The 15,989-nt window shown below is 39.4% G+C and overlaps 1 protein-coding gene across 1 annotated transcript in view; it reads right to left on the bottom strand.

Moving 5' to 3' along the window:
• Nucleotides 1-3,579: 3,579 nt before the first annotated feature.
• The window catches only part of LACTB2 (lactamase beta 2), a 32,566-nt gene continuing 20,156 nt past the window's right edge, over nt 3,580-15,989 (bottom strand). The window contains exons 4-7 of the mRNA XM_066378912.1: nt 12,416-12,594; nt 9,538-9,686; nt 4,825-4,906; nt 3,580-3,903 (exon numbers count right to left, since the gene is read on the bottom strand). Coding sequence (XP_066235009.1) covers nt 3,860-3,903; nt 4,825-4,906; nt 9,538-9,686; nt 12,416-12,594 — 454 coding nt within the window. The 3' untranslated portion in view covers nt 3,580-3,859. The remainder of the gene's footprint in view (nt 3,904-4,824; nt 4,907-9,537; nt 9,687-12,415; nt 12,595-15,989) is intronic.

Raw genomic sequence — 15,989 nt, 5'->3', positions numbered from 1 at the left:
ACTGAATCTGAGACACACACAGGGCTACTCAGTTGTTGCAAAACACAAGCTGAAGATATACACAGAGAAGGCAGAGTTGATGAAAAGAATGTTCAAACTGCTGAGTAAACATAAAACGGGTAAGCAGAAGCTATGAGTAATCCAAGCCTGCTCTTTACATTGAGTGGAGAACAAAGTAATGGTTGGAGTGATAGAAACAAAAAGAGGAATGAAGTCACTGTACTGGTTGGGGACAACTTCTTGTTGAGGAGGCAATAAAACAATTCCTCAACTACGTGTGTATCCCAGCCTGTGAGAAGCATGCCTAGGTGTCAGTACAGTGGTTCCTGTGAGATTTCTGTGTTCCTGTGAGAGTCTTCTTATGCCTGGGACTTCAACCCACAACACAATATAGCCTAGCCATATGGTTTTCCCTGTGATGCTCTGCTATCTCTGTTTACATGCATATACTATTCAACTGGAACAATTCTCATATCCCAAATCCCTGACTTAACCTGGCTACCACTTTCTCTTCTTTTAAGACTGACTTCACTTCAGGTTCCTCTAGGCAGCTTTCTGCAACCCACCAAGGTTAGATACTCTTCTTTTTCTCCAAACAAACTTAATGGCACTGCATATTGTAACTGTGTGTCCCCACAACTAGAGTAGGAGTTTCTTTTAAGAGCAGAGATGCTGTTTTACTCCCCTTTGTATCTCCAGTGCCTTTGACCCAGTACTCAGATGCTGTTTTGCTCCCCTTTGTATCTCCCCTTTGATCCAGTACTCAGCACAAAGCAGATCCTGAGTGAATGTCATTGTTTTGGTTAAAGCTCAGTTGCCTAGATACTTTCAGTCACCAGTAAGTTTGACAGTCTTCCATCATCACCCCTCTTCCAACAGATCCACCTGCAGCTTGAAGTGTGCCACAGAACTTAGAAAAGACAATTATCTGGAATCATGGCTTTGTGCATGAGATTTTCTCAGTTCAGAATGCCCTTCTTGTCCCTGTCCTCTGACTCCCTGCAGGAGGGGAAGTAGGAAAAATGGAGTTAAGGGCTACTGCAGTGGTCCAGGAGAGAGAGGATGATGGTCTGAACTAAGGAGGATTGCTGGTGGAAGAGAAGTGGTAAGTTCTAGAAGTGGAACAGTCAGTAAGTACATGGTGAAGAATTGGGTATGAGATGAGGGAGCGAGCATAACAAAAATGACTATAGGCCTGACCAGGCGGTGGCGCAGTGGATAGAGCACTGGACTGGGATGCCGAAGATCCAAGTTCAAGACCCCGAGGTTGCCAACTTGAGCACAGGCTCACTTGGTTTGAGCAAAAACTCACCAGCTTGGACCCAAGGTCGCTGGCTTGAGCAAGGGGTTACTTGGTCTGCTGAAGGCCCATGGTCAAGGCATATATGAGAAAGCAATCAATGAGCAACTAAGGTGTCGCAATGCGCAATGAAAAACTAATGATTGATGCTTCTCATCTCTCCGTTCCTGTCTGCCTGTCCCTGTCTATCTCTCTCTCTGACTCTGTAAAAAAAAAAAAAAAAAAAGACTATAGGTTTTCTGGTATGATCAACTGAGTGCTGCTTTAATTCAGAGATAGGAAAGAAAGGAGGAGAAGCAAGTTAAGAGGTAACTAAATATTCATTTTTTATATAATCAGATTTCTTGTCTAAATTTTGTTGATATATGCTATACCTAGGGAATGGGAATACTGACTTTCTTTTTTGTCACTGGTGTTGGGGACACCAGTGACAATAGTTACTATTTTTTTATTTGCCATTTTAACCATTTTTAGTATACTGTTCAGTGACATTAAGGGCATTCATATTATTTCATGGACAATCACGACCACCATTTAGCTCTAGAATCTACTGAAAAATAATTCCCCATTTATCCCTTCCCCCAGCCCCTGGCACCCACCATCTCTGTCTCTAGGAATTTGATTATTCTTGAGTAACTCATAAATGTGGAATCATATGGTATTTGTCCTTTTGTGACTGACTTGTATCACTTAGGATAATGTCTTAAAAGTTTCATGTTCTAGCATGTGTCAGAATTTCCTTCCTTTATAAAGCTCTATACTATTCCAATGTGTATATATACAACATTTTATTTGCTCATCCTTCAACGAACACTTGGTTACTTCTACCTTTTGGATATTGTTAATAATGCTGTCATACACCTGGGTGTACAAATATCTGCTTAAGTCCCTACTTTCAATTCTTTTGGGTATATACTCAGAAATGGAATTTATGGATTGTATGGTGGTTCTACGTTTACATTTTTGGGGAACTCGATATATTGTTCCCATAGAAGCCACACCATTTTATATTCCCACCAGAAATGCACAAGGGTTCTAATTTCTCAGTGTTCTCCCTAACACTCGTTATTATGGTTTTTTCTTCCTTCAAATAATAGCCATCCTAATTGGCATGAAGTGATACCTCATTGTGGTTTTAATTTGCATTTCCTTAATTATTAGTGTTTAATGGTCATTACTATATCTACTTTAGAAAAATTCCTTTGCCCTTTTTAAAAATGGGCGGCTTGTTTTTTTGCTTTTCATTGTTCAGTTATTTTGTAATATGGGATGGTTTCAAAAACAACAGGTCTCTAGGGCACGCAAATAGGGTTTATAATAGTATAAAAATGCTAGGGTCTGGGGGGCGGTAAGGGTAGAAAGAAGGGAGGATGTCAAAGGAAGTTAAAAAAAATTTAAAGTCTTATCTTTAGGGCAGAACTCATTTTAGTATTGTAGTTTGGCAACCTCAGAGTTAAATAAGCATTGGTGTGCTACCCTGAGAACCTAACCACTATTTATGAACATCACTTATAGAAAAAATGCCTGTCTTATAATCCTCTAATGAAAATATTGGGATATAATCTATACATGCTGGTAACAGTCTATACACTAAAACCTAAACTTGGAAAGTAAGTTGGTTGTACTCATGGATTACAGAAATAATTATTTATTATATAATGACTTTACCTGGGAATATACTTTTTTTATTTTAAAGTGAGAGGAAGAGAGCTAGGAACAGAGAGAGATTAAAAGCATCAACTTGTAGTTGCAGCATTTTAGGTGTTCATTTATTGCTTCTCATGTATGCCTTTACTAGAGGGCTCCAGCTGAGCCAGTGACCACTTGCTCAAACCAGTGACCTTGGGTTTTAGTCAGCAACCTTTGGGCTCAAGCCAGTGACCATGGGATCATGTCAATGACCTCATGCTCAAGCTGGTGTCCCCGCACTCAAGCCAGTAACCTCAGGGATTTGAACCTGGGCTTAGTGACCCAGGTTGACACTCTACCCACTGGGGAACCACCGGTCAGGCTATACTGTTTTTTAATTACCAAAAGTTGATGTGCACGAATCATTTGTAGAATATCATTGTAAGAAAATAAATATGATAAAGAGCTGTATAACTAATACATAATTGTGACAGAACTGATAGAAACAGGAAAACCAGGCTATTATCTGTAGATATAGACAAGGGTTGCAGATGGAAAAGATTATTTAGAAATCTGTGCTTTTACTGAAGCAGCTTGAGAAATAATATTGTTGGCCACTGGTAATAGATAACCAATCTTCAAAAATAATATCCAGTTCAAATTACATAAGTTTTATTATTTTTAAAGTAACCATTTTACTGAATCAACTGAAAGTGGAGACTGTTGGATCCTGAAGTTTTGGTAAAATGTTCTAAAATCTAGGTTAGATAAATATTCTGTATAATGTAATTTACATATTTGAGAAATGATATTTTAAAGTGTATCTAGAATTATTTTTAATGTTATATACTCCATATTCTCTGTAAATAATTAATAGTTAAGAAAACATACCATTCTCTAAAAACAAAACAAAACTTTCAAAATCTGAAACTAAAGATGAGCTCTCCATTTCTGGTCAGGATCCGTGTTGCTTACTGTGGAAAGAAAATGAGAGTAAAAATTTAATAGCGGATACACAGATTCACTGGATTTTAAGTTATCTTCTGGCTAGAAAAAGCATTCATTCCTTTTTTTTTTTTTTTTTGGTGACAGAGACAGAGAGAGGGACAGACAGACAGAAAGGAGAAATGAGAAGCATCAATTCTTTGTTGTGGCAACTTAGTTGTTCATTGACTGCTTTCTCATATGTGCCTTGATGAGGGGTAGGTGGGGGTTATAGCAGAGCAAGTGACCCCTTGCTCAAGCCAGTGACCTTGGTTTCAAAACAGTGACTTTGAGCTTTAGGCTCAAGCCAGTGACCATGGGGTCATCATGTCTATGATCCCATGCTCAAGCCAGTGACCCCTGCTCAAGCAGGTGAGCCCATGCTCAAGCTGGATGAACTAGCTCTCAAGCTGGCACCTTGAGGTTTCAAACCTGGGTCCTCTGCATCCTAGTCCTACACTCTATCTACTGTGCCACCACCTGGTCAGGCCCCAGAATAATTTTGTTGCTCAATATAAAGTTGGGGTTTTTTTGTACATGTAAGAACACTGCTGAAGCTCCTACACAAAATTCAAGCTTTGGATCTGTTGATTTTAAGGGTTAAACTTCTATAAAGATTCTGAATTTGACAAATTAACCTAACACTATTTTCCACCACACACCTTTGATTGTCATTGTGGTGGGTGAGGACTGGATCCTCGAAGCGGGATTCCAGTTCCTGTGGGAGTGTTTGCTTCCTACTTGTGGTTCGCTGGCCTTTCACTACTGACTTCGTAGTGCCTGTCTCTACAACTTACAGTGATAGTCAAGGGAGGACTCTGATGGGTGTTCTTTTTCCTAAAGGAAACTAGTTCACTTGTAGAAAAAAATTTTAAATGCTGTCAGTAAAAGAATTACAATTTGATACTTACATATCATTCCTTCTTTTTCTAACTTTTTCAAATGAAGCAAGACATTATGTGCAGCCACTTTATGCAAATGCTCAGGAGTATCCTAAAACAAAAAACAAACAAAAAAAACTGAAAGAAAACCTTTCTTTTCTAAAAAAGGACAGAGTTAATCCTTTTGAAACTTCCTAAAAATGCAAGAAAAGAACATTTTAACTTAAATTCATTTTTATATAATAATAGCCAAAACGACCTCAGCTTGTACACGTCTTGCTCCAGGCACCATATTCTTATTTACATTCACACAGATAAAATAGCCTGTGAGCTCCATAAAGACAGTAACAGTCTGTTCTGTTCACTGCTGAATACCCAGTGCTTAGCATAATGGCACACAATACTCGGTATTTTATGACTGGATAAACAAATGTAAAATTATTCTAGATAGATTTAATGATGTTACACATGTTGGCCCTATGGTTTATTTAATAGGTTATATGACAACTCTCACATTGTCCTTGGTTATTTTACCCCTTTTATCATTTAGTTTTCATCCTGCATACTCTTCCTTGGACTTTTTTTAAACACTGATGTTTACAATGCATTGTATCACTGACTCTCGTCTCTTTTCACTCATCCATCCTGCCACAGCAGTACCACGCATTAATGATTTCCAAATATAAACTTCCACCCCTAAACGCTCCTTACGCACCAGTACCATATACTATCTCCATCAGTGTGATCTTCTAGATCGCATATGTAATTCACTAGACTAAGATCTCTGAGTGGCTGGCCATTCTCAGGTTAATGGCTAAAGCTCAAATCCGTTAGCATGACAAGGCTTCCCAAGACATGATCACGCCTGCTTTTTTTTTTTAATTTTATTTTTTTTATAAATTTTTATTCATTTTAATGGGGTGACATAAAAAAATCAGGGTACATATGTTCAAAGAAAACATCTCCAGGTTATCTTTTCATTCAATTATGTTGCATACTCATCACCCAAAGTCAGATTGTCCTCTGTAACCTTCTATCTGGTGGTTCCTCAAAAAACTGAAAATAGAACTACCTTATGACCCAGCAATCCCTCTACTGGGTATATACCCCCAAAACTCAGAAACATTGATATGTAAAGACATATGTAGCCCCATGTTCATTGCAGCATTGTTCACAGTGGCCAAGACATGGAAACCAAAAAGCCCTTCAAATAGATGACTGGATAAAAAAGATGTGGCACATATATACTATGGAATACTACTCAGCCATAAGAAATGATGACATCGGATCATTTACAAGAAAATGGTTGGATCTTGATAACATTATACAGAGTGAAATAAGTAAATCAGAAAAAACTAAGAACTGCTTTTTCTCTCTCCCTTCCTGCCCATGCACCCAATGCTCTTTTCCTACTCTCAGTGTTTGAACACACCTTTCCTCCTGTTTAGATCCTATTTATTTATTAAAGTGAAAGGAGGGGAGACAGATTCCTGCATGTGCCCCGTTGGTCAAATAAGTTTGTAAAATGTGATTTTTATGTTTGCATGCTTATAGTTTGCATTGGGGACTGGGCAGCGCCAGGTATATGTGGTCTGTGAAATTGCAAATTACCTTCCTGCTTGGGAAGGGCCATTGTTTTGCTAATGTTTGCTGGAGGAAAGGATTTCAAGGCAGAAAGTTTTTGAAAAAAAAAAAAAAAGAGAAGAGGGAGAAGGAGAAAGAAGCCATGTTTGCAGGGGGATGAGCAGAGAAAATGCAGAGTGCTGAAGAAGAAGCCATGTTGGCAGGGAAAGAGAAGGTGTGAGGATGGGGAACCAGAGCTGAGGGACTTTGTGAGCTCCGCTAAGACTGGTAGGGCTTTTGATTCTAGGAGAAACTGGAGAAGATTCTCCTGGTTGTGGAACTGGAGAATGTGTCAGTGGCTTTGGGAGCTCTGTGCGTTTGCTCATTGGCCTGTGCGAGACTTTAATAAAGGAATGGCCCACCATTTTTTTTTTTTTTTTTTACAGAGGCAGAGATAGACAGGGACAGACAGACAGGATCGGAGAGAGATGAGAAGCATCAATCATCAGTTTCTCTTTGCGCGTTGTGACTACTTAGTTGTTCATTGATTGCTTTCTCACATGTGCCTTGACCGTGGGCCTTCAGCAGACCGAGTAACCCCCTGCTGGAGCCAGCGACCCTGGGTCCAAGCTGGTGAGCTCTTTGATCATGCCAGATGAGCCCGCGCTCAAGCTGGAGACCTCGGGGTCTCGAACCTGGGTCCTTCCGCATCCCAGTCCGACGCTCTATCTACTGCGCCACCACCTGGTCAGGCAGCCCACCATTTTTTGACTCCACTGTTTCTTTACCATGCACCTGCATGTGCATGGCCATGATGGTGGCGGCCACTGGTCCTACATACCCCATACCCCCACCGGGATCCACCCAGCAAACCTCATCTGGGGCCAACACTCAAATCAACTGAACTATCCTCAGCATTCAGGGCCAACACTTGACTAATTGAGCCACTGGCTGTGGGAGGGGACGAGGTGGGGAGAGGGAAGGGAAGAGAATCAGACGGTTACTTCTCATGTGTATCCTGACTGGAGATTGAACCCAGGATGTCTGCACACTGAGCTGATGCTTTATCCACTAAGCCAACTGGCTAGGGCCTAGATCCAATTTAATGATGTAAGTTTCTGAAGCTTTTTCAGACAAGGACTCATTATCCTGCAAGTTCATCAGGTAGAATTTATCCCTCTTTGTGTTTGCCCTGACATACTGTGTACAGGCCCTGGAGGGAGCCTGGTGTGAGAGAAACAAGATTCAAGCATCTGACATCTGAAATTTGACGATGTGACTTCTGCTTGTCATGTGCCCTTGAAAAAGCTACTTCACATACATATTCAGGGTCAGTTTTTTAATCTATTAAATTGAAATAATTGTATCTTAATGCAGTGCAAATTTGAGGTATTTAAGTTCCTCAAATTACATTTGTAAATGTAAAGCATGTAAGTAGTGTCTAGAACATACAAATGTGCTAAAAAATGGAAGTTATTATGATAGTACTACAAATATGTGGGGTTTTTTTTGTTTTTTGTTTTTTAATGGGTACACTTTCCCTTTCCAGCAATACAAGTATGTGTTAAACATGAACTGAGTCCTTTGAGGGCAGGGGTCTATAGTCGTCTTTGTATGTATCTTTGTACTAGTTCATTATGTGGCGCATGACAGGCTTTCAATAAATGTTGAATGAATAAATACATCTGCAATACTTAATGCGATTCTATATGCAGCAGGTATTTCATACATAAACACAGTGAATATACAACTGAATACATCTCTGAATGCAAAACCAGTTATTTTTAGGCATGGGCAGGCACTTGATGATGGCTTACCTGTGAGGGTTGTCAGAGTTCTGTCTATACTTAGGATAGAGAAAATCCCCAATGTACCAAGGAAGAGTCTAGAGTGGCTATACTCTAGTATGTATTATGAAGAAATAAACTCTTTCACAGAATTTAAATATTTATATTACCCTTTTGCTAATGGCACTTGTTATCTTGAGCCATTTTAACCATTCATTCCTCCCTTTTTATTTTCTTTCTTTTTTAAATTACCCCTCCCTTTTAAAACAAAGCCCACTGAGTATGACCTATTTTTTGATAACTTGGGCCTGTAGGATATTAAGGTCCTTACCAATTGTAACCGGCCTGGGTACCTTTTCAATCTTGTCTTTAGTGACACTCTCATGTATCTTCCGGCTGTCTAGGTTGTGGCAGTGGGAGGTTTTAAACCTAGTTTATCTAATACCAAAGCCTACATTCTTAACCTCAAACTACACTGACTTCACAGCAGGTACCTAATAAACATTTGCTGAAAAACTGAATTATACTAGTCAGCCGTCATATAGTGATGTGCTCAGAGGCCCCCGAGGTGAGGGGTGCTCTCTCTACCCTGAATTTCTCTACTTGTGTCCTTTATGTGTACTTTTTCCATGTCAGACATTGCTGCTACTCCTCGCTGCTATTACCCCAGATCTGTCTCCAGCCGCTTGCCTCTTTTTAGTAGTTACAGGCTAGGACACCAGATAATCAAGATGGCTAGAGCAATACATAAGCCACCACCCAACTTAATTGTCACGTTGCTTGGAACGGTCTCCCCTACAGAAGAAAGTATATGGTTTAATGATGGCTCAGAATGGTTACTGTTGTTCTCCAGGCCAGGTTTTGTTTAACCTCTGTGTTCTTAAAAAGTGAGGTTGCTGGTCTTGAATCTATACGAGTGGCATTACTTATAAAATTAACAGACTTATTCTCTCTGGGAGGTGATTAGTTTATCATACCTGTAGTTTATTAAATAAATTATTCTAATAAAATTGTGGCTATGGCCTGACCAGGTGGTGGCGCAGTGGATAGAGCGTCGGACTGGGATGCGGAAGGACCCAGGTTCAAGACCCGGAGGTTGCCAGCTTGAGCGCGGGCTCATCTGGCTTGAGCAAAGAGCTCATCAGCTTAGACCCAAGGTCGCTGGCTCCAGCAGGGGGTTACTCAGTCTGCTGAAGGCCCACGGTCAAGGCACATGTGAGAAAGCAATCAATGAACAACTAAGAAGTCCCAACGAGAAACTGATGATTAATGCTTCTCATCTCTCTCCATTCCTGTCTGTCTGTTCCTGTCTATCTCTGCCTCTGTAAAAAAAAAAAAAAACCAAAAAAAAAAAAAAATTGTGGCTATGTACAAATAAGATAAACAGAATTACCTTGTAAATAATTTTTACAAGCTCCATTACTGTAAATGATTTTTCACAATTATCACGAAATATTGCAAGAATTTGCTCTTCTCGAATCTTTCTGTGAGAAATGTATTCCTGAATTTTAGCTTCAGCATTATGGATTACTGGACCATGTCCTGAATTAGAATAATTAGAAAAATTATTTCAACCACATAAACATAATTCAAGTTAATTCACTCTATTTAAAAATAATCCATATGATATATTGAAACAGTATTCTAAATACACCACAAATAAGACTTATTTAGAAAAGTATATAGATATGAGACTTAAAATTACATACAATACCAAAAAAGTTAGACAGTTATATCAAAGTCTATATAAAATGTTACTATGTACATTAAAAAAGTATAAAATGATAATATAGTAATGATAACAGAAATTACAATAGTAACGCTAGGTAATATTTATAGAGTACTTATTGTTTGCCAGGCACTGTTGTAGGCTGTACACTGTTCTTACAAAAATCCCAAGAGGTGGGTACTGTTACTGTCCCTTCTGAGTAGCAGACACTGAGGCACAAAGTGGGCAGATAACCTGCCCTCAGTCACACAGCTAAGGAGTGGGCTGGGATTCTGACCCACTAGCTTTTAAGCACTCTCGGTTCTTCCTGCTGTGCTACACTTACTTATAAAAGATGGAAAAGGGGAATGCAAAGTAGCTTCATGTAAATGACCAAGAGCAATTAAAAATTCATAGGAACCAGAGTAGAACATTAAAAATCTTATGTATAGGATTGTAATTCAGAAATGTTGATGACCCAGATAAAGTTATATTGAGATGTACATGCTCTTTACCACAGTGCAACTTAATATATTACACAAGTCTGCCAAAGGGATGTTTAAAATATTTGAGGACAAAATATCCAGAAGTAGGCTAATCTATTACCACCTAACACGTACAGGCTTTGGTTAGAATACCGACCATCATTTACTGGCTGGTTGGCCATGAATGTCTCTGACCTGTTTCTTCACATGTGCAATGAGGACACCACTACCTACTGCCTGGGTTTTCGTGAGGAAAACAGCTGGCTGTAAAGGCCCCTGCCGGTACCTGATGGGTAGCAGGCTTTAATATATGGTAGCTATGGCTACAGACATAATTTACATGTAAGCTCCTGTTGTGCTAATAAGCCAATTCACTGGATTCACTAAAGCTAACGCTCCAAGAGCCTTTATGAGGCAGCCTCTCATTAGCTTTACTTGAATGTGAGTGCACCATTTATTCTCTTTACTTTAAAAACAGCCGTCAGCTTGCATCCCTTTCATGTCATAATATTAATCCAAATGCCCAGGGTGTTTCCTAATTCCTCTGCAGTAGAAACAAATGAGAGAATATGAGGGTACTGAAGACACTGTATTTGCAGATCTTTCTGTAGCTCCTTGGTTAGGAACAAGTCAGAAAGGACTTAAAAAATTAAGTAACCTGGTCTCTTTTCTCTTCTGGACCCTATTGTTGGGTCCTGTATGTTTCTTAGCTTTCAGGTGGAGGGGAGATTGGGAGACTCCTCTTGCAGAGCAGTGCACAGACAGTCGAGGTGCTAACAACAGGGTTCTTCTTCTGGAGAATCAAAATAAATATATGATTTTACAGTTCATATGGAAGCTGCTGACTTCCACAGAACTGTGAGTTATAACAGCTAAAGCTCAGAAGTCAAATGTTACCCACAGTTACACAGCTAAAATGTGGTTGTTGGGCAAATGAGTTTGTAAAATTTGTATTTTTTGAGTTTGCTCACTTTTAAAAAATGGCACTGGGCAGGTAAAAGAGTGCTTGCCCTCAGAGCAGGGGAGTTGACTGCAAACTGTGGATTGCATTCCTCTTTAGGAGGGACCATTGTCTTGCTAATGTTTGCTGAAGAAGAGGTTTTTGGCCAGGAAGTTTTGAAAAAAAGAGAGAAGAAAGAGAAGGGGCAAAGAGAGAAGCCATGTTGGCAGGGAAAGAGAGAGAAGGGGTGCAGATGGGGAACCAGAGGTGAGGGGCTTTTGCGAGCTCCATTGAGACTGGTAGGGCCTTTGATTCCAGGAGAAACCGGAGAAGATTCTCCTGGTTGTGGAACCAGATAATGCGTCAGGGCTTTCTGAGCTCTGAATGAATGAAGAGGGAAGTGTTTTCCCTGTGTGTTTGCTCGCTGGCCACTGCAAGACTTTAATGAAGGATGGCCTACCATTTTTTGACTCCACTGTTTCTTTACCGTCTGCCTGAATCTAATGAGAACCTGCATGTGCATGGCCACGAAGGCGGCGACTACTGGCCCTACCTACAGTGGTCCAGGATAGAAATCAAGTTAGTCAAACTGAAGATAGCTTACAGAATGAAAAAATTCCTTGTTCCAGTGTTTAATAGCTATATTAAACATTGTATTAAACATTTTGATATGTCTATTAAACTCCATCTAATAGTTGTATTAATAGCTGTTTAGATGTTAAAAAAATAACATCATATGTTTATAAAAATGATTAATATAACCCTTGGCCTTTTTTAAATTGCATGACTTGCCTGACCTGTGGTGGTGCAGTGGATGGAGCATCAACCTGGAATGCTGAGGTCCCGGTTTGAATCTGGGCTTGCCGGGTCAAGACACATACAAGAAGCAACTACTACGAGCTGATACTTCCCATTCCTTCCCCTGCCTTTCTCTTTCTCTATCTCTCTCTAAAATCAATAAATAAAATCTTAAAAAAAGTTGCACAGCTAGACAGGACTTAGGGGTATAATTTAAAGAAGCAGTTTACCTGTCTCTCTTTAAGGCTGAAAACACACGCACACGTGCGAACACACCCCAAACTGAACCTTCCTTACTATTTGATACAAATGGTTTATCAGATTTTAAAAAATGACTCACCTGGATATATAACACCAGCTTTCATTTTCAATAACTCTTTTAGGGAGTTCATATAATCATAGAGGTCTTCAAACACAGTTGATCCTTCCCCTAGGATGCAATCTCCAGAGAAAAGAGCATTTTCTTCCTCTAAAAGTAGAGCCATATGATCATCAGTGTGGCCAGGTGTGTGTATAACTCTGGTCAAAAGAAGAAATAGAAACAATTATGAACTCTTAAGCTTAGAAGAAATTTTGAGAAGTAAATTATTCTCTATCCTTATCTCTGGATAAGACACAAATAAATAACATCAGTGAGTTAAAAAGCTCCTTTTTCTCTTGTTGCCCACTCAAAATTATCAACAGAAATTTTTCTCCTTTAGCAAAATCAAATGTCTCTGAGGTGCAAATTTAATACTTTTCCCACTTTTTTCTTATTTTATAAATAATTCTGATTACGAAAAATTTGGAAAACACCAAAGAAAAGTACTTAATGTATAGATAAAAATCAATCTTTCCACTACTTAGACATAGTGCTTTTAATTTTTAAGAACATATATTTTTTTCCATTTTTTTAGCATGTTAGGAAGTACATTTTACAAAACAATTCATGGAAAGACTATGAGAAAGATGTATTTTCATATGTTGCTGGTGGGTGAGCAAAATAGTATAGCCCATAAAGATGGGAATTTGGCATTTTCTTGAAAAATAGCCCTCTTTGACTCATCAATCCCACTGTTAGAAATTTACCCACAAAATACATCTTCACAAATAAAAAAATGTGTATAAATTATTTATTACGTTATCTGTAATAACAAAACATTAGGAACAACCCAGTGATGACCCGTTAAGGCACTCTGGGTAAAATATGGTAGATCTACACAATGAAACGCTATATAGCTATCAAAAAGAATGAGGACGATCTTTATGAATTGATGTGCAGTAATTTATAGGATATACTGTCAAGTGATAAAAAGCAAAATGCCAAAGAGTGTTCATAGTATGTTTTTTTATATATGAAAGATGGGGAAATAAAAACATACATGTGTATATTTCCTTATTCTTTGCAAAAAAGAAAGAAGGATAGATCAGAAACTAAGAAATACAGCTGCCCCTAAGGGGTGGCAAGTGGGGGGCAAACCAGCCTCCTCTAATTAGAACTTTTTTTAGTAGTTTTCATTTTTAATCTAGGTAAATATTTAATATAGTCTAAACATAAAATTAAATAAGAAGAAAAAAACCATTAACTGAATACAGAAAGAAGTAAAACTTACTAGATACTAAGTAGATAGATAACATAGCCCCTGTAAAAAAATGCATTAATTCAAATAAGTTTTAAATGTAATACTAAAACTGGACATCCTTAATGAAATATATCTTAAGATCAAAAGAACTGCAAAGATATCCTGAACTTTACTTAAGAGGTTTAATGTCAGCAGTGTTATTAGTTATTGTATTTTTGAAATACAATATTGTATGTTTATTCTATGCTGGTACAAACAAGTAAATAAAACTGATGTCAACTAAGTTTTTCACTGTGGGATAAGAAAAAAATGGAATCAAGAAACTAAATCTTGAGATGTTACTAGCTTGAACTGAAGAGTCATGAATTCAGAGGTTTTCCCCTACCTGTGTCTATAAAAAGGCCCAAAGGGATGATACTCCAGTAGTAATGAGCATACCTCACACTCAGGTCTTTGTTTCTAAATACCATTTCTGACTCAAAGAAAGCAGGGTTTCTTACAGACTTGCTGGCTCCAGGTCTGAGGCAGGTATTTTTTGTGGTATTGAGATATTTTGTGTCAAGACAGAAAGGAGGTGCTGAAAGATGGGGGGGGGGTACCTATGTCAAAAGGACAAGGAAGCACTGAATAAAAAAAAAGTCTGTACCATATCATGCTTTTTACTTAAAAAAATTTAAATTTCTTTTGAATGCTGATGAACAAATCTTTTTCTCCTGCAAACTACTACTTTCTTTATTTGATCCAGCTAAGAACACTGTTTTGTCTTTTTCCAAACAGCTCCAGATATATGGAAAAGACTTATATAGGCGGGTGGGGTTCCTCAAACCCCTCAGCGAGATCTTCTGACCATGGCTTTTAAGATACCAAGAGGCAGAAAAAGCCCAATAGAGATCAGGGGAACTACTAGCTTTTAGGATATGCCCTTAAAGGCTCCAACGCCCCAAAGGGGTCTCATAGGATGCCATCTGGGTCCTGCTTCAATAGTGGAAAGGAAGGTCACTGAGCTAAAGCCTGCCAGACTTACATGCCTCTGCTGTGAGGAAACAGGGACACTGGAAGGTAGGCTTCCCCCTCGCTCCTCTAAGGGAGGGTTCAGTCTCTTCCAGCCCTGCTCCAGCCACCTATAACCTAACCTTGCCCAGAATGCTGGGGTTTTCCACTGAAGGCTGAAGGGGCCCAGGGCTGTCGGCCCCATCTACGACACTGTGGACGAGCCTACGGTATTTCTTCCAAGAAGCAGGTAAACTAATCTCATTTGCACAAGGGCCACTTAACTATGTCTTGCCTGAATAGTCAGGGTTTTTATTCTTCCCTCAAAGATCTCTGTTGTGGGTGTTGATAGTCCTATTTTCTGGTGCTTTGTTTAATATATAGTGTTTCCTTTATTCCCCCTATCTCAATGCCCCACTCATATTTCAGGCTGGGACCTACTCCTAATTTAGAGCTCTCTTTCCCCCTTTTGCCAACTTCTATTATGAATCTACCTTTGCCACCCAGCTTAGTGTATCCCAAGGTTCTCTTTACCAAGCCACAGTCACAGAGCTCCAGGGAAAAGCAACCTGGTCTCATCTCTCCAGGCAGAGGAGAACAGAAGCTCCATCTCCACACATGCTGCAGATGGCTTTTCCAGTCTACCTGAAACATTAACAGCTAGAAGCAGCCATCATTGGGGCTTGGACATGAGCTGCAAAGTATAGAATTGTGACAATTCCAGTGCCATGCGGACTTTTCCTGGAGGTGGACTTGTCTTGGACTCCTGCTCTCTGTGACAGCTCCTAACAGACTGAATTGGGGTTGGGTTGCATTTTTCAGGGACTTGGCATGGTGTTGGGGCCAACTTGGGCTTGGTGAACATGTTAAGGACACTACTCTTTTATGGATTCTTGCTGTATTGGCCAAGAGTTTGCTTAAAGGCTGTAATCACTGTAGAAAAAAATAGAAGACTGGATAAAGAAGATGTGGCACATACACACCATGGTATACTATTCAGCCATAAGAAATGATGACATCGGATCACTTAAAACAAAATGGTGGGATCTTGATAACATTATCCGGAGTGAAATAAGTAAATCAGAAAAAAACAAGAACTGCAGAATTCCATACATGGTGGGACATAAAGACGAGACTAAGAGACATGGACAAGAGTGTGGTGGTACGGGGGGCGGGGGGAGGGAAAGAGGGAGAGGGGGAGGGGGAGGGGCACAAAGAAAACTAGATAACTAGATAGAAGGTGACGGAGGACAATCTGACTCTGGGTGATGGGTATGCAACAGAATTGAATGACAAGATAACCTGGACATGTTTTCTTTGAATATATGTACCCTGATTTATTGATGTCACCCTATTAAAATT

This window comes from Saccopteryx leptura, chromosome 3, assembly GCF_036850995.1.
Source record: "Saccopteryx leptura isolate mSacLep1 chromosome 3, mSacLep1_pri_phased_curated, whole genome shotgun sequence".
NCBI classification, from domain to species: domain Eukaryota; kingdom Metazoa; phylum Chordata; class Mammalia; order Chiroptera; family Emballonuridae; genus Saccopteryx; species Saccopteryx leptura.
The sequence above is the reverse complement of the archived record's forward strand: the minus strand, read 5'-3'. Positions and strand labels throughout refer to the sequence as shown.